Source organism: Choloepus didactylus, chromosome 24 (genome assembly GCF_015220235.1).
Source record: "Choloepus didactylus isolate mChoDid1 chromosome 24, mChoDid1.pri, whole genome shotgun sequence".
Taxonomy (NCBI): Eukaryota; Metazoa; Chordata; class Mammalia; order Pilosa; family Megalonychidae; genus Choloepus; species Choloepus didactylus.
In genome coordinates this window covers 8,658,894-8,678,388 of record NC_051330.1, presented here as the reverse complement: position 1 = coordinate 8,678,388, position 19,495 = coordinate 8,658,894, and the positions used below count along the sequence as shown (strand labels likewise).

At 36.0% G+C, this 19,495-nt stretch overlaps 1 protein-coding gene across 14 annotated transcripts in view; it reads left to right on the top strand.

Moving 5' to 3' along the window:
- Window positions 1–19,495, top strand: part of AFDN (afadin, adherens junction formation factor) — a 167,702-nt gene that overhangs the window by 53,987 nt on the left and 94,220 nt on the right. For 13 of the 14 annotated variants that reach the window (XR_005214095.1, XM_037817580.1, XM_037817579.1 and 10 more), the window contains exons 4-6: window positions 5,658–5,821; window positions 8,399–8,559; window positions 13,476–13,633. Coding sequence is in view for 13 of the 14 variants with exons in the window: in XM_037817580.1 (XP_037673508.1) it covers window positions 5,658–5,821; window positions 8,399–8,559; window positions 13,476–13,633 (483 nt within the window). In the remaining variant the exon portion in view is untranslated. The remainder of the gene's footprint in view (window positions 1–5,657; window positions 5,822–8,398; window positions 8,560–13,475; window positions 13,634–19,495) is intronic. The other variant, XM_037817591.1, reaches the window with a different exon arrangement.

Genomic DNA, 19,495 nt, shown 5'->3' with positions numbered 1-19,495 from the left:
CTAGCCAGTAGAGTATGCTGGTTTGGATATATTATGTCCTCCAAAAAGCCATGTTCTTCGATGCAGTCTTGTGGGGGCAGACTTATTAATCTTTTGACTAGGGTGGGACTTTTGATTGGGTTGTTTCCATGGAGATATAACCCATCCAACTGTAGGTGAGACATTTTGATTAGATCATTTCCATGAAGGTATGGCCCTGCCCATTCAGGGTAGGTCTTAATTAGATCACTGGAGTCCTTTAAGAGAGCTCACAGAGAGAGACAGCTCAGAGAAACTGAGAGAAACATTTTGGAGAAAAGCTTAGATGTGTAATCCAGAGTTTGTCCCCGGGAGAAGCTAAGAGCTGACATAGACCAAGATGCTTGGAGAAGCTTGGAGATGTAGACAGAAAGACATTTGGAGATGCTAAGCTAAGAGATGAAGCCCAGAGTTTGCCCCGGAGAAGCTAAGAGAGGACTCCCAGATGCTTAGAGGGAAAACGCCCTAGGAGAACCAAGTAGAGAGCTGAGAGAAGCTGAGAGAGACAGAAACCCAGAGACATTTTGGAAAAAGCCATTTTGAAATGCAACCCAGGAACAAAGGACCAGCAGACGCCAGCTACGTGCCTTCCCAGCTGACAGAGGTGTTCTGGACACCAACGACCTTCCTTAGAGAAGGTGTCCTCTTGTTGATGCCTTAGTTTAGACATGTTTATGGCCTTAGAACTGTAAATTTGTAGCCTAATAAACCCCTTTTGTAAAAGCCAATCTGTTTCCGGTGTTTTGCATAATGACAGTATTAGCAAACCGGAACACAAAGTAATCCCCTTCCTTGCCTGTTGATTCAGAGGTGTGAGAAGCCCATAGTGGCCAGGTGGCAGTCTTAACTTCTGGAATTGTTCAGTGGAATCATTGTTGTGTCTCCTGGTAGGAGCACTCCTCCTTTTGAAACTAAGACTTGTAGACCAGCAGGGACAGGAAGCAAAAATTTTCCTGATGGATCACTAGGGATGATAGTGAGTGACAGTGAGTGGAGCCACTCTCATTTCTGCCCCTTGATTCCTGGGCCTGTGAATCCTTGCTATGGGAGAAACAGCACCATAGAGTGGTCACTGATTCAGAGTGTACACAGGCTCCTGGAGAACATTGCCCTAGCTCTACAAGGTATTGCCACCTACTTGACACCATAATTGAGTCTTCAGTAGGGTTTTCTGTCAACCCAGCTGCCTCTGGATGATGGGGAACATGGTAAGACCAGAGAATTCCAGGAGCATGTACCCATTCCCGTACTTCGTTTGCTGTGAAGTGGGCTCCTTGATCAGAAACAATGCTGTGTGGAATAACATGTCAGTGGATAAGGCATTCCGTAAGGCCACAGACGGTAGTTTTGGTGGAAGCATTGCATGCAGAGAAGGCAAATCCATATCTGGAGTATGTGTCTATTCCAGTTAGAACAAATCGCTGCCCCTTCTATGATGGAAGGGGTCCAGTGTATATACCTGCCCCTAGGTAGCAGGCTTATTACCTTGGGGAATGGTGCCATATTGAGGACTGAGTGTGGGTTTCTGTTGCTGGCAGATTGGATGCTTAGCAGTGGCTGTGGCCAGGTTGGCCTTGGTGAGTGGAAGTCCATGTTGCTGAGCCCATGCACAGCCTCTATCCCTACCACCATGACCACTTTGTTCATAAGCCCATTGGGCAATGACAGGAGTGGCTGGGGAAAGCAGCTGACTGGTATCCACAGAATGGGTCATCTTATCCACTTGATTTTTAAAACCTTCCTCTGCTGAAGTCACCCTCTGGTGAGCATTCACATGAGACACAAATATCTTCATGTTTTTTGTCCACTCAGAAAAGTCTATCCACAGACCTCTTCCCCAGACTTCTTTGTCACCAATTTTCCTGTTATGTTCCTTCCAAGTCCCTGACCATCCAGCCATACCATTAGCAACAGCCTGTGAATCAGTATACAAGCGCACCTCAGGCCAGTTCTCCTTCTACACAAAATGAATAACCAGGTGCACTGCTCGAAGTTCCACCCACTGAGAGGATTTCCCCTCAACATTCTCTTTCAGGGACATCCCAGAAAGGGTCTGCAGTGCTGTAGCTGTCCACTTTCGGGTGGTGCCTGCATGTTGTGCAGAAGCATCTGTAAACTAGGCCCAAGTTTTCTCTTCCTCAGTCACCTTACTGTAAGGAACTCCCCAAGAGGCCATAGCTCTGGGCTGGGAAAGATAAGGTATTTTAGCAGAAGTGGGGGCCATGGGCCTTGGGCCACTTCCTCATATAACCTACTTGTGCCTTCAGGACCTGCTCAAGCTCTATCTTGTATATACCATTTCCATTTTATGATGGAGTGCTGCTGTGCACGCCCAACTTTATGGCTTGGTGGGTCAGACAACACTCAGCTTATGATGGTAACTCAGGTCTCATGGTAGCTTGGTGGCCCATGGTTAAGCGTTCCGTCTCTCCTGGGGGCCAATAGCAGGCCAAAAGCTATTTCTCAAAAGGAGAGTAGTTACCTGCAGAGGATGACAAGGCTTTACTCCAAAATCCTAAGGGCCTGGATTGTGATTCTCCTATAGGGACCTCCGAAGGCTCCAGAACGGCATCTCTATTTGCCACTGTCACTTCCAGATTTATGGGGTTTCTAAAAGCAGTGGAGATTACTACCAGGTCCAGCAAGACCTCTATGCAGACAAGTGAACTGAAGAAATTCTTTACTGTTTGACCAAGAAAGACCCATAGGAGTGGTTAACCTAGACATAGAAATGTTGAAATCCATAGAGCATTTTACAGGAGTTCTGACCTGGATTGGGTAAAGCTCGGTGCACTTCTTTATATTGCCTCAGTATCGTTGGATTGAAGAATTGCTGCTTCTTGTTAGGAGGTTCATTTCATTTCCCTGTTCTCCCAACTTCATACTCAAAACACTGAGAATTTCAAGTGGAGTGTATTGAGGTACATTTCAGTTTCTTTGCATTTCTGTGTTGAATTTATTTATTTCATAACCCTGTTGAATGTCTTTTAACTAAATTAACGAAGCTGAAATGAACCACCCAGATCCTGTGGAAATCACTTTCAAGAACAGAAGATTTCTTATTATACAGAATCCAACCAATGCAACCTTAGGCAGATTTATGGAGGAACTTAAGAAGTGTGGAGTTACCACAGTAGTAAGTATATATGAAGCAATTTCCAACACTGCTCTTGTGGAGAAAGAAGGCATCCACGTTCTTGATTGGCCTTTTGATAATGATGCATCACCACCAACCAGATTTCTTATGATTTAAGTTTTGTAAAAATTAAGTTTCGTGAGGAACTTGGTTGCTGCGTTGCTGCTCATTGTTGGCAGGTCTTGAGAGAGCTGTGCTCGTTCGCCTAGCACTGATTGAAGGTGGAATAAAAGATGAAGGTGCAGAACAGTTCACAAGACAAAACCAGGTGGAACTTTTAACAGCAAGCAACTTCTGTGTTTGGAGATGTATTGTCCTCAAATGTGGCTGTGCTTCAGTCTCCAGGGGTCACAGGAAGTAACTGTTGGATTCAGTAAAATTGGGGTGCCTGATGCTATGGCCTTGAAAGTGAAACTTGAGAGATGAAAGACCTAATTTGTTGTGCATATTCACCAGTATGTTGTTGAATAAGTCTAATGAAGCTTCCGTAGCAGTATGGAAAGTTTTACCATGCTACAAATTTGACAGAATTGCTAACATCTATGTTTGGGTTACAGTCAGCCTATTTGGACACTTAGCAAAAGATTCTTGCTGGTCAGCGTTTAAAATGGGCTTATCGTTTGTAACAATTGATCTTTCCTGAAATCATGCAGTATTGACTTATGTCTTCTTTAAATCTATTCCCATGCAAAAATCTTGTCAATATGTAAGAAAGTTAGAGAGATTAGGTGCCAAAATACCCAGCACAATATTTGTATATTTTTAGTATCATACAGAACTTTAAATCCCAAGAACTATGAACACTCTAGACCTTATATGGTTTATTCCTTCAGTCATTTCAAACACTGAAAGTAGGACTTATATGGTTATTTTTCAATTTTTGTTAACAACTCCCACATTCATACCAGTATACATCGGGTTTTCACCACCATTGAATTTTGTTGAATTTTTACTGAGTCTTACTGTGATTATTTAATGTCTGTCTATAAATCTTATTTTGTGATGTTAGAGAAAACCTGCATTTGGAAAATCTACATTGTACGGAAGCACGTGTTTTTAATGTCTCCAAACATAAAAGCCTTACAGTTAATTTGATGTTTGCACTTGGGGGTGCAACTTAACTGGGAGGGACTGTCAAATGAATGGGAGGGGGCTATTAAATATTTTTAGTAAAACGTTGCTTTTGTCTTGTGCAGAACATGTAGAATTTGCTCTTTTAGTGATTTTTTTAAAAGGTAGAGATGCTTTTTTATGGTAGCTATGATAATTCTTAACAAAAAAATTTCTGAAATTCTTATAATTCTTTTCCATATTTATTTTAAGTTGTTTACAAGCTATTATTTTTGTTTGAAGTGTGATTTTTTTCTTTCTCTTCCCAACCTCTCTTGCAAAAAAAGATAGGTTTCTGCTAATAAATTAAGCAGACAGCTAATATTTTACACGCCTCTTGAGCTGTGTAACGTAATATTCGGATACTTGATAATTTGTTTCATTATGTAATTAATAAAATGACAATGTGTGTAAATGTTAGTTCAACCATGTATTTATACTGTCTGGGAATGTGTGGTTAAATTCTATGGGAAAAGTAATTTGTCAGTGTTCACCAGCTTGTAAAAACCTAGCGTAAGAGCTTAAACATCTAAGTAAATAATGAAAGGGGGAAAAAAATAATAGTAAGTGTTCCAACCCAGCTCTTGGAGGACTTGGGTCAGTGCAGTCCTAAGACCAGAGAACACGCCAGGCACAGAGTGAGACATGGGTTTATTAGGACTTACGAACAGGAGAAGGGTCCCCAGTGGCGGCTATGCAAGGAAAATGAAAGTAGTGCTCTGTAAGGCTGGGGGTGAGAAGGGACAGTTTATAAGGGTTTAGGACAAAGGCATTCCATAGGGTATGAGAATAGATTTTAGCAGGGTCTCCTAATTCAAGGATCTGGAGATTTGTTATCAGCAGTGATCAGGGGAGGGGAGTTTCAGTGCTTTGTTTATGATATGGCCTGTACATACTTCTTCCCTGAGGTGGTCTGATGACCCACTTCTGCCCTGGTCCACAGCGGGCTGCTACGTGCTGTAGGGCTTTATTCCCCATCAGCGAGGGGGATATTCAAGTTATTTTGTGTGAATTGTTTGGATTTTCTGTATTGTAAATCAGATTTCATGTTTTCCCCTCCAGTTTTCTTACTGCTGCTTTTTTGTTGTTGTGTTGTTGTTTTGTGTGTTGGTTTTTTGTTTTTGTTTTTTGTCTTTTTTTCCCCTTGCTTTCTCTCATGTTTGTTTTAAAAGGAGGTAAAATTTACATACAGTGAAATGCACAGATCTTGAGTATACAGCCATTAACCCAGTCAAAATAAAAGACATTTCCATCACACCAGACCTTGCCTTTGTTCCAGTGACTTTGCTTTTTGTTTTTGAATGGAGCATGGGAGATGAAGTTAGCTAAGCCATAAGTAGTTTTTCATGGTTGTATATAGTAGCAATCATGGTGATAATGTTGCTTTTATCAGAAGGCTCAGAGTAATGGACCTGAGAAGCAGGAAAAGGAAGGTGTTATCCAGAACTTCAAGAGAACTCTCTCAAAGAAAGAAAAGAAGGAGAAAAAGAAGAGAGAGAAAGAGGCACTGAGACAGGCATCTGATAAAGATGATAGACCATTCCAAGGGGATGACATGTAAGTTATTTTGAAAATATTCGTATTTCTTTGTGCTCTAAACCAAAATGTTTTTAAATGCAGCAGACTTTGTTAAATTCCAGTTAAAGAACTTATGAAGGATAGATACCAGTTAAGAAATTAATTTGTTTCTATATCTTGTTCTTCTTTGTGGAGGAAGACTAGGAATCTTATCTAATCAAGGTGCCTGGCTGAAAATATCTGGCATACTGTCCTTGGAAAAAATCTTTGTACCTACAGTCTTGCAAATCTTAAACTAAGTAATCTCTTTGATTATCACTTTTTCTAAGTAGACTATAAAGAAAGCAACAGATAGGAGCCAACAGGGCCCTTCGTCTCTAGCTGGTCTTCCCCTTGTTTGTGTTTTATTGGTACCTATGGCAACAGTGGTTTCTTATGTACCTCGCATACCTTTAATCCCTTATCAGAGGTTGGCAAGGCCAGGGAGAAAGCATGTTTTTAAATTTAAATTTACATTTTTAGGTTCAGATGCACTGTCTAGTTTCCTCCAGTTCTAGCACTCTCTGTTGCTTACTCTGTCTTGCCAGCCACATCATAGATTTACTTTATCTGTCTAAAGTATTTGAGGTTCTGTCTTGAGGGAACAGGGGAAATCACTGCGGTTTATTTATAACAAAAAAGAGACATCAGAAGAAACTGGACATTCTTCCTTGGGGGTTTCCAGTTCCTATTCCACCCTTATCTGTTTTTGGTTTGTTTAGTTAGTTCATTTAGCTATCATAGGCTTACTCTTAACAGCTTACTATTGCCTTGGTATTGATTAGATGGTATTTAGTATATTACTTTTTTGTATAGATGAACCAAAAAATGAAAAGGAGTCACTAGATCCATATTCTAGGCCTGTTTTTTAATAAAAAAAATACATATTTACTGTGCTTATAGTTTTTAAAACAAATATAGTCTTTTGAAAGAACTTTTCATTAGATGTTTTTCCATTAAAAATATATATATTTCACTAAAACATTTTAAATGATTGTGCAATAGTTTGTCATATAGTTCTTCTGTAATTTATGTAACTGGTTCCTTTTTTGATGTAAGTGCAAATTGTGCATTTTTTTGGTATTATAAAAAATGCTTAAGTGAATATCCTTGTTCTACAACTTTAGGCACTCCTATGATTATTTCCTTAGGATATATTTCTAGAAGAATGTCTAGTTGACAGGGTTTTGATGCTTTTATGTGTTTTGAATAATACATTGCCAGATTGCCGTTCAGAAAAGTCTTACTAAATTTGCATGTCTGCAGTCCATGAGAACTCTCATTTCCTAACACTTCTGTAATATTACAGAACACTGTAATATTTCCATTTTAATTTGAATTTATTTTATTCAGAACACTATAATATTGTTTTAATTTGAATTATTTTTATTCTTGATAAGGTTGAATGTCTTTCTACAAATTTATTAACTATTTATAGTCTTCTGTGGGAATGACCTCTTCAAGTCTTTTGTCCGTTTTTCAATTGATTCTAAGTGTTCTACACTTAGAAGATACTAACTATTTGTCAGTGAGTGATTAGGGTAGAATTTGAGCCCATTTCGGGTTGTATCAAAGTAGATTTAGAAATAAATCTATTAGGCAATAATGCCTGTGTAATGAACATGAATTCTTGAATGTGTAGTTACCTACTAAGGCTCTATTTAGTGTAGTTATATAGCAAAAAACTTCTATAAATTTATTGCTCATACATGAAAAATATCAAAGAAAAGGAGAGTTTAAAAATTCTTTATGGTTTGTTTTATTTATCATTTTAGTTCATGAAGTGATATATTATTTGTATTAAAAAAATGTGCTGCTTAAAATGAGCTGAGTTCAACTTGATTATAAGTGGGACTGATTTTTAAAAATTGAATTATATTTTCAGATTAAAATTTTAATCTTTAAAGTATATGTTTTAAAATTTAGTCAAGTATATCGATTTTTGCATCTTACCTTAATAAGCAGGTTTCAGTTCATCATTCTGTACCATTGTCGTATCTTCATAGGAACTATTGCACACTTTAACTTCAAGAAGGTGAACATTGACAGATTTTTTAGGGGCTAAAAAATCATGTTATTTAAGTAATTTTGGTTCTTTAAAATTTAGTAATTTTACTAAAATTTACTAAATTTACTCATTTTAAGATAAGTTTTTACCAAACTAAAATATATCCCATCCTATATAGTTTTTTCCAATTGTGGCACAATCATTTGGTCTGTTGTAGGAAAACACTGCTTAAAATTACTGAAATGTATTATTTGTACATTTTTCTTTTAGCTTTATTAATGAATACATAACAGTTAAGTTATTTAAACTTGTAAAATTTAAATAAATTTCTGCTTAGTTCGCATATTTGTATTGAGAAGAAACTGTTCTTTTTCACGTAATAATTAGAACATGGTAAATAGTACATAACAGATCTCTATGTAGGGTACAGATGTAGGCAAATTTACGTTGGCCATTTTGAAAATTATTTTTACATGATTACAGTAGGTTTATTTGTACTATGAAGCATTTAAAAAAAAATCACCAATGCTTTTTTCTTTTTCTTTTTCTTCTTTTTATTTTTTTTGCAGTGAGAATTCTAGACTGGCTGCTGAAGTTTACAAAGACATGCCAGAAACCAGCTTTACCCGAACGATTTCTAATCCAGAGGTGGTTATGAAACGACGGAGGCAGCAAAAACTGGAAAAGAGAATGCAGGAATTTCGGAGCTCAGATGGGCGGCCTGATTCAGGTACAAGCTTTTTTTTTTTTTCCTCTTTTCATGTCATATTTATTGTTGTAAAGAGTATTAATTACTTTTTTAGATGAATGAGGCCTTGCTTAACTAAAGTTAATGGGTGTTGTGTACTGTTAATAACAAGTGTGTACCATATGCTTGTAGTACAAAATCAGTTTTGCCTCAAATAGAAGAGTTCTGAGTTCTGTTCTGAGTTCTGTTCACATAAAGGTATGTTTAATTATATATTTTCCCCAAGTAAGTCTCTTTTTTTTTTTTCAATTCTGGAAAATTTCAAGTATGTACAAAAGAGTGAATGAACCCCAGTGCACCCTTTACAGAGCTTTGATAATTAGTACCTCAGGTTTCATCTTTACCCACATACATTTCCCCCCATTCCCATGCTGTATTATTTTGAAGTAAATCCTAAATTTACTTGTTATTATTTATTATTTCATCTATAAGTATTTTGGAATATTTTTCTAAAAGATAAGAATTCCGTTTACAAACAAAGCACATAACCACGTTACTATTATCACATATAAAAGAATTGACAATAATTCCTTAATATCATCAATTATTTAGTCATCATCCAAATTTTCCTGATTCCTTCAGATTGATTCTTTGAGTCAGGATCCAGAGGAGATCCATACTTTACAATTGGTTAATAGGCTTTCATTCTAAAATTGCTTTTCCTCTCTTTTACCTTCCAATGTGTTGGTTTGTTGGTTTTATTTTAAAAATCTAGTTGTCTTGTAGATTTTGCTAACTATGTCCTGTGGTGCCATTTAATACCCCCTACCCTGCCTCTATCATCTCTGTTTTCTTGATTAGAAATTTAAAAAAAAAAAAAGGTTTAGGTTGAGGGTGGGGGGAGGCAAGCATACTTAACCTTAGTATTCTTCAAAGGTGACCAGTGATTTTCTTTTTTAAATCAACTCATGGATTTAAACCTAACGTTTTACAATCCATTGCACTTTTTTTCCTTGTTGATTCGCAAATTGTCACTTTGAGCTAGTGGGAAGAGTCTCTTCAAATTGGTTCCTGATCTTTTTGACAGAATCCCAGTCATCTTGGATCGCTTTTTTGTATGACAAGATGTTACAGGCTCATCTTGTACATTTTCCTACTCCAGACATGGCATCAGCTATTTTTCTAAGGAGTCCTTGTTCCTTTTAGTGGGAAATGGCTTCTGGTTACCAGGAATGCTCATTGCTACTGGATTAGTCATTGCTTCTAAGCATATTTACTGTTCAGAGCTGGAAATAAGAAAATTTTAACTTCTTTGATTTTAGAAAGTCTGGGTGTCTTCTTTTATAAGAAATTTCTTGATTCCTGACAACATTAGCACAACTATTTGCTTTTCCCTATAATAAATGATAGTATCAAAATAAAAGTAGCAGTATTATGCAGTTTTTAGAATATGTCCTACAAGGATATATTGTCAGATTGCTGTGTTTTAAAATCACATTGTTAATTCTTGTCTGTGTGATTATGCCCCCATACTGAGTCACAGTTAGGTTCATTTCTTTGATTTTGATTTTGAGGGTCTGATTATTCAAAATTTAATTTTGTCAAATGGCTTCAAAGTTAAAGCTACGAAGCATGGTATATTTAGAGAAGTCCAGCTTTTTTCCGTCTGCCTTCTTAGATAAATGGCAACATACTATACATTACTTTCTCCACCTTGCTTTTTATACCTACTTTTTCTACTTAACATGTCACAGAGGTTACGCCAAAGGCAGTACATAGAAATGTTCCAGATGATTTTTCATCTAACCATTTTGTGAGTAAACAAAAAGCAGGGAAATAACTGTATTTCTATAGATTTTTCTGGACTACATAAGCCAGAGGAAATTAAATATCTTCTTTGCCCTCCCGTAGAAAGACCGGAACTCCAATGGGAAGTTACTCATTTGCTAAATATCTGCATGTGAGGTTCCTGAAATCTCTAGTGTCATGTACAATTATGTTTATAATGAAGTGCCAGGACATTAGAAAGTTCTGTGGCATTGAAAGATCCAACCAGCAGAAGTACTTTCTGCTTTGATTTTCCTATACTTTTTGAGGGAAATAGATATCATAAAGAGAATTGAAAGAGGTGATTTTAGTGTATGAGCTATGAATTGGTTTTATATATTTTTAGCTCTTTGATAACACAACTTTTATTTGTAATTAACCTATAATTCGGCAAACAAAATACTTGTTTCAAGGTTAAAAGTTATTTTTACTAATAGCATACTGTTGAATTTCAGAGAAATTATATTATATATCATGTATATTATATATTATTGATCTAGTCTTTCCTACAATGTTTGGTCTAGTATGTCACCAATTATATTTTCTTTTATAATGTTACATTCAGATGCTTCAGAATTGGACAGTCCAAAGTTATATTCTGTACCCTATTAGTGCAGGAATATTAGTTTCAAGAGTTTTAAATGTTAAGAAGAGCAGCATTTCTCTAAAGCCTCATTTATAATAGTTTTGGCCAGGAAGAATTGCTTATTTATGGACCATTTCTCTCGAAACATATCCTGTCTAGATTATCTTTGTAACTATGATCTAATATACTTATGTGGCAGCAGGTTAGAGACACAAGGCAAGGCCGTGTTTACAGTTATGCTCACGGGAACAACATTATCATGTACTTTATCTGGGAATTCTTATCTTGTCTCCAACCATGAGATGGAGTCTATAGACTATGGTTCTAAGATGCATAGTGACTTGATTTTGCTTCCATACCAGAAATTCCTGATGATTCCATCTCTTCTGACCTTATACATGGCTTTACTAATATTTTTCAGTATAGCAGCCACTAGCAATGATGGAAGTTGGCACTGATACTTTTACATGTTTATTTTGACCTTTAGCCTTCCTATAACTGAGTCTCAGTTACTCATTTCACTGGAATTGTAGTGTCGGTGATTCAAGAAAACCGGGAGTGAGAGCTTTATTTTCATGTATATTCTAACGAGGTTACTTTCGAGACTCAATTGATTGTTTATCCTCTCTTGTTCAGTCAAGGATTTGAAATGATATAAATATCTGTACCAAAAAGACAGAAGCAAGGGAGGGAGGGAGGAAGGAATGAGAGAAAAAAGTCAGAGAAGAATAAAAGTAGTAAAAAATTTTAAAAAGACAGGATGAGTGCTCATAAATACCTACCATATGCCAATCATTCTCACATGCAAAGTGGTTTTATATGCATAGAAAAGGAGTTGGAAATTACCATTTAATGAATTTCAGAAACTGAGTGTCCATGATCTCCTTGAGGAATATTCAGAGTATGGGCTTGGGGGTGTGCAAGTCACAAGAAATAAGTAGCTTAAAATATTTTTATCGTGAAATACATTTTTAATGTAGATTACAATGCAACATTTATGTGTATTTTAAAGATAAAACAGGAAACTTTTTGCATTTGCATGTCATTTCAGGCTATACCCCCAGATACCCATATTTATTTTCTTCTGCCATTGTGGGATACTTTGATGGAAAATTTTGATATATTCTGTTAATAAACCGCTGAAGAGTTTTAAACTGGGGATCAAGAAAGCTTCCAATTTAACCTCAGCATTACATTTGGAGCGATTACTAAAGTGGAAGATAGATTTGAAGGAATGTGATTAGAAACAGGCAGTAAAGTATTGCATTGCCCATGTGAGAAATAAAGTCTCTGAACTAAGTTATTGACTATGGGGCTGTAAAGAGAAAATGGGATTGAAGAAATATATAAGAGGTAGAATTATCAGGAACTGATAATGGAATGGATTATATTGTGGGGAGAAGCATCCAGGATGACACGTCTGTTTTTAATTGGATAGATGTTGTTTGACTTTGGAGTGAAAGGTTTGGAGGTGGGAAAATAAGTTTCATTTATGTATGTTGTCTGAGGGACTAAAGGGATATGGGCTGCCTTTTAGGCTGTTAGTTCAGTGACTCTAGAGTGCTAGTCAGGAGTGTCAGATGGAGATAAAGATTTGGAAGTGATCTCTGTGTTTAGGAGGCAGAATCTCTGGGTATTGATGAAATTTCTTGGGTGGAAGTTATCCCAGTAATACAAAAGTTTAAGGAAAGGTCATTATGAAGAGAAGTCAGCAAAGAAAACCTAAAAGAAACACAGGGAATTGGGAGTAGTAAAACCAGAACATCAAAGTAGAGCTTTTCTGTGACAGGATGGTTGAAGATAGAAGAAACATTTTTCTATATAGACTCGCAGGAAACCATCTGAAACTAGATAATGTTAGCAAAATAGCTGTTTATAATTAACACTAAGAAAGTCAGAAGTGTAGTAAGCTCCATGTTTTAAATAAGTAACTTACTCAAGAATATATTCTTAAAACAGATTATAGCTCTTAGCTTAGCTATTAGGTTGATAATGAATAAAAATTGGGGTATAGTCACATGTTGTTAGACATCTGTGAGTTTTGTGAAATGCAGAATTTCTGTTGACAACTGAGTTTATTTTTCTTGTCCCTTTTTCCCAAGGATTATTTCCCTAAGTTCTGATGCCATTAGAACCTCAATTTTTATCTGTTAAATTCATTTCACGTCTGATCAGGCATTATAATTTTTTAAAAACTTTGGCCCTGGAATTTGCAAACTGTTTTTTAACACTCAGTTAAATTGACTTTGCTTTATCTTCAAAGTGTAGTTGAACCAACAATGGCCTTTGTATCTCAATTAGTTGATTTGTTGAACAAATTTTCTACTACCAATTATTGTTATATATGGTTTTATTTTACTAGACATATATTAAGAAAATTGTAAGAGAAGTTTTAGGGAGTTGATTGCTTTTTCTTCTACTTCAGTTTTTTAGTAAATAAACATCTGGGAGACAGCAGAGCACTTATGTGAATGTAAATGTTAGTTATCTCTATTACTGGCATAAAATAAACCTTTGCTCAAAAATGTCAAAATGTTTTTTTCAGGTGGAACATTGAGAATTTATGCAGATAGTTTAAAACCAAATATTCCGTACAAGACAATCCTGTTGTCGACTACAGATACTGCAGACTTTGCTGTGGTAGAAGCTTTAGAGAAGTATGGTCTAGAAAAAGAAAATCCAAAGGATTACTGCATCGCCCGGGTAAATAATTTTACCTAATCATATTTCTTTTTACATATTAAAGGTAATGTAGGACTTTGGATTTAAATGGAAAGCTGTTCTTTAAATCAAGTTAAACCTCTAAAGATCTTCCCACTTATCACTCAGAATCTTATTAACTGAAACTATGTGTTAAATCTATATAAAAACAACAGTCTCCCTTTCATTATAAAAGTAATGTATGTTCAAATTAGAAAATTAGAAAAGTATAAAAAGGCAAATAGAATACAATAAAAATCACCCATAGTTCTGCTGCTGAAGCATAATCACTGTTAACATTTTGATATATATCTTTCTAATCCTTATTTTGCATATATAGATAAGTTATAGTAAAATCTACTTTAGTAATATTTTTCTTATGGTTTTTATTAAAATATATCATGAAGGTTCAACTTTTAAATAAATTTCAGTTGGCTGTTCATACTACCATCATATTTGGTTGCTGTGTTTAATAGTCATCCATAATTTCTTAGAGATAAAGAATATATCTTTGACCCTAGTACTGAAGAAGGATAATGAAATTTTATACCTCAGAATTGATTTGGTAATACTAAGTAATATCAAGAAGGTTTTCTTTTCTGAGTAACAAACTATTTGGAAAAGTCTTAACCTTTAAGTCAATCCTTTACGTTAGTAAATATTAACTTTTTTACAACCAATCCATTTCTGGTATTTTGCATAATGGCAGCATTAGCAAACCGGAACAGGTGGTATTGTTTGTTATAGCAGCAAACAGGAAGCAAACAAAATGCCCATCTCTAAAGGAATGCTTTTACCACTGAATACCATTTCACTATGAAACATTATGAATTAGAGCTATACTATTGACTTGGATATATATTAATTTTATAAAATTATACTATTTTTGGAAAAATAATCACCATAAACAAAATAAAACCAAACAGCAAAATGCTGGGGGTTTTGTATATGTGAGCATAGAGAAAGGTATGTACATAGATAGGATACACACCAGGTTATTAACTGCACAGGTGAAAAGAGGATAAGACTTTTAAAATACCATATATGATTAATATATGAACCCCCCGTATATAAAATAAATGCATAAAGATAAATATTGAAAGAATGATCACAAAAATATAGTTATTGCATAGTAATTTTTTTCTTACTTTCTTCCTTATGCTGTTCTGTATTGTTTGGAATTTTTTACAGTGAGCCTGTGTTATTTGGAATCAGAAAAATACAGTAAAGTGAATTTTGTTGTGGTATAGGGGAAGTGAATGAGCATGGATATGTTTGTAAATTTGCTGTATCTTTTTATTCCTTTTGCCTTAGCCAGTAATAAATAGTTTTGATAAATGGAAATGAGTTTTTTCATTTAGACCCCTCAAAATTTGAAGAAAAAAAAAAGACATACTCCCAGAAATGAAAAATATATTTTACATTTGATTTCTGGATAAGGTTCATAGACAGATAAAGAAACAGTCATGACCTTAAATTCTGTCATGCTTTTCTTTTGGGGGTTGGTGGTAGGGAGTAGGGGAGGGAGCACAGATATTCAAGACAGTTATAGGTTCTCTCTGAAGAAAAAATACTTGAGATAGTGGTCGTTCTGGTGCATTTTCCTTCCAGCAGTTGGTTTGACTGCTATAAAAAGTGTTCTGAGTTGAAATAATAGGGAAAAAATGGTCGTGAAACAGGGTCGGCATTGCTGAACAGCTCTGTCTCCTGTTTGGCTGTAAGCACTGAGGGTGGAAACTCTCTTTCTACCAGTGCCTAGCATGGTGCCTAATACCTAGCATTGTACAAACATTTGCTAAGTGAATGTTCTTGTTTAAGTGTAATACATTTATTAAACGTTAATCAGCTTCATAAAATTGCATTTTACATAATATGTGATAATGAACTTTATAATTTTTATGCTTTTCATAATTTGTCTTATTTTTACTGAAAAAAATTAGTAAAAGAACACTTTAATCAGGGTCATGAAGTTATAAATGTCTACTTTGGACTTTTACTGATAATCCACTTTTTTTTTTTTTTTTTTTTTATTCAGTTTTATTGAAATACATTCACACACCATACAATCATCCATGATACACAATCCACTGTCCACAGTATGATAACATAGTTATGCGTTCATCACCACAATCTATCTCTGAACATTTTCCTTACATTAGAAAGAACCAGAACAAGAATAAAAAATAAAAGTGAAAAAGAACACCCAAATCATCCCCCATCCCACCCCATTTGTCCTTTAGTTTTTATCCCCATTCCTCCACTCATCCATACACTAGATAAAGGGGGTGTGATCCACAAGGTCTTCACAATCACACTGTCACCTCTTGTAATCTACATTATTATATAATTGTCTTCAGGAGTCCAGACTGCTGGGTTGGAGTTTGGTAGTTTCAGGTATTTACTTCTAGCTATTCCAATACATTAAAGCCTAAGAGGTGTTATCTATATAGTGCCTAAGAATGTCCACCAGAGTGACCTCTCGACTCCATTTGGAATCTCTCAGCCACTGAAACTATTTCGTCGCATTTTACATCCCCCTTTTGGTCAAGAAGATACTCTCAGTCCCACGGTGCTGGGTCCACATTCATCCCCGGGAGTCATACTCTGCGTTGCCAGGGAGATTTACACCCCTGGGAGTCGGGTCCCACGTAGGGGGGAGGGCAGCGAGTTCACCTATCGAGATGGCTCAGTTAGAGAGAGAGAGGGCCACATCTGAGGAACAAAGAGGTACTCAGGGGGAGACACTTAGGCACTATTACATACAAGTTTAGACTCTCCTTTGTGGTAATGAGCTTCCTAAGGGCAAGTCCCATGCTCGAGGGCTCAGCACATCAAACCGCCAGTCCCAATGTTTGTGACAACATACGCTAGGGGATCAGCATAGGCCTTACAATTCAGGGATAGAGTTAACTGCTGTAAGAGCTTACAATCTAGGGGCTATTACAATTATTGTGTCCACGTTAGGCTATGTTCTAAGATTCAATTCTGAGTTTACCCATTGTAGTTAGTCCATATTGGTGAGGCCTCATCCCTGTCACCATGTTTTCTCCAACACTTTTACTCCTATATATATATTTTCCTACAATTTTATAGAGTTATATTCACATACCATACATTTATCCACAGTATACAATCAGTTGTTCATGGTATCTTCATAAAGTTGTACATTTATCACCACAATCAGCATTTGAACATACTGATTACTACAAGAAAAATTGTTTTTTTTTGTTTTTTTTTTTTTAGCAATAAGAAAAAATGATAAAAAGAAAAATAACATGTCATACAATACAGTATACTACTAAGGACAGCAAATAACACCACTACCAAGAATCCCATATTACTCCCCTATATCCCCTTCTCATATACATTTAGCATTGGCGTATTGCCTTTGTTACATTTAATGGAGGTATATTACAATGTTACTGTTGACCATAGACTCCAGTTTGCTTTGATTATGTTTTTTGCTGAATACCATCCCTTTTTCAAATTTCTACATGTTTGACATTCATTTGCTTTCCCACATGCAAAAACATTTTTATATTTGTATATTTAGTAACAGTCATTGGCTACTCCGGTTTTTGCCACATTATACAGTCCCAGTCTTTATCATCTATCTTTACCTCTGGTGTCATACATTCTCCTATCCCACCTCTTTCAGCTTTACTCACAGACATCTTTGTTCAGTGTACTTACAATACCGTGCTACCATCACACAGTATTATGCTATCTATTTCTGGATCTATGCAATCAATCCTAAACATTCTGTAGCCCTTCAGCATCAAATGGCTGATCTCTGCCCTCTTTCTATCTCCCGGTCGCCTGTGTTGTCAGCTTTTAACTCCCAAAGTTTGTTCATTAATGTCTGTTCATATTAGTGAGACCATACAGAATCTGTCCTTTTGTTTCTGGCTAACTTCACTCAACATAATATCTTCAAGGTTCATCCACATTAGTACATGATCCATGTCTTTGTTCTGTCTTACAGCTGCATAATATTCCATCATGTGTATATACCACAGTTTGTTTATCCACTCATCCTTTGATGGACATTTGGGCTGTTTCCATCTCTTGGCAATTGTGAATAATGCTGCAATAAACATTGGTTTACAAATGTCTGTTTGTGTCTTAAGTTTCAGTTCCTCTGAGTATATACCCAGCAATGGAATAGCTGGGTCATATGGCAAATCTATATTTAGCTTCCTGAGGAACCTCCATACTGTCTTCCAGAGTGGTTGCACCATTCTACATTCCCACCAACAATGAATAAGTGTGCCTCTTTCTCCACATCTTCTCCAGCACTTGTCATTTTCTGTTTTTTGAATAATGGCCATTCTGGTAGGTGTGAGATGATATCTCATTGTGGTTTTGATTTGCATTTCCTTAATAGCCAGTGAAGTTGAGCATTTTTTCATATGCTTTTGAGCCATTTGTATTTCCTCTTCAGAAAAATGTCTGTTCATGTCTTTTGCCCATTTTTTAATTGGATTGTTTGTCTTTCTTTATTGAGATGCAGGATTCCTTTACATATTCGGGATATTAAACCCTTATCTGATATGTGGTTTCCAAATATCATCTCCCATTGTGTAGGTTGCCTTTTGACTTTTCTGACAAAGTCCTTTGATGTACAAAAGTGTTTAATTTTGAGGAGATCCCATTTGTCTATTTGTTCTTTGGTTGCTCGTGCCTTGGGTGTGAGGTCTAAGAAACCACCTCCTTACACAAGATCTTTAAGATATTGCCCTACATTTTCTTCTAAGAGTTTTATGGTCTTGGTGCTAATGTTTAGGTCTTTTATCCACTTTGAGTTAATTTTGGTATAAGGTGTGAGATGGACATCCACTTTCATTCTTTTGGAAATGGATATCCAGTTCTCCAAACACCATTTATTGAACAGGCTGCTCTTTCCCAGTTGCTTCGGCTTCACTGCCTTATCAAAGATCAGTTGTCCATAGATGTGAGGGTCTACTTCTGAACACTCAATTCGATTCCATTGATCAGTATATCTGTCCTTATGCCAGTACCATGCTGTTTTGAGCACTGTAGCTTTGTAATATGCTTCAAAGGCAGGTAGTGTGAGACCTCCCACTTCACTCCTCTTTCTCAAGACATTTTTGGCTATTCGGGGCAGCTTACCCTTCCAAATAAATTTAGTTATTGGTTTTTCTATTTCTGTAAAGTAAGTTGTTGGGATTTGAATTGGTATTGCATTGAATCTGTAAATCAGTTTAGGTAAAATTGCCATCTTAACTATATTTAGTCTTCCAATCCATGAACATAGTATGTTCTTCCATTTTTTCAGGTCTTGTTCAATTTCTTTTAGCAGTTTCTTATAGTTTTCTATGTAAAGTTCTTTTGTGTCCTTGGTTAAGTTTATTCCTAAATACTTGATTCTTTTGGTTGCTATTGTAAATGGGATTTTTTTCTTGATTTCCTCCTCTTGTTGCACATTACTTGTGTATAGGAACACTACAGATTTTTGCGTGTTGATCTTGTAGCCTGCTACTTTGCTGTATTCATTGACTAGTTCTAGTAGCTTTGCTGTAGATTTTTCTGGATTTCCTACATATAGAATCATGTCATCTGCGAATAGTGAAAGTTTTACTTCTTCCTCTCCAATTTGGATGCCTTCTATTTCTTTTTCTTGCCTAATTGCTCTAGGTAGAACTTCCAGCACAATGTTGAATAACAATGGTGATAGTGGGCATCCCTGTCTTGTTCCTGATCTTAGAGGAAAAGCTTTCAGTCTCTCCCCATTGAGTGTGATGTTAGCTGTGGGTTTTTCATATATTGCTTTTATCATATTGAAAAAGTTCCCTTCTATTCCTATCCTTTGAAGTGTTTTCATCAGGAAAGGATGTTGAATTT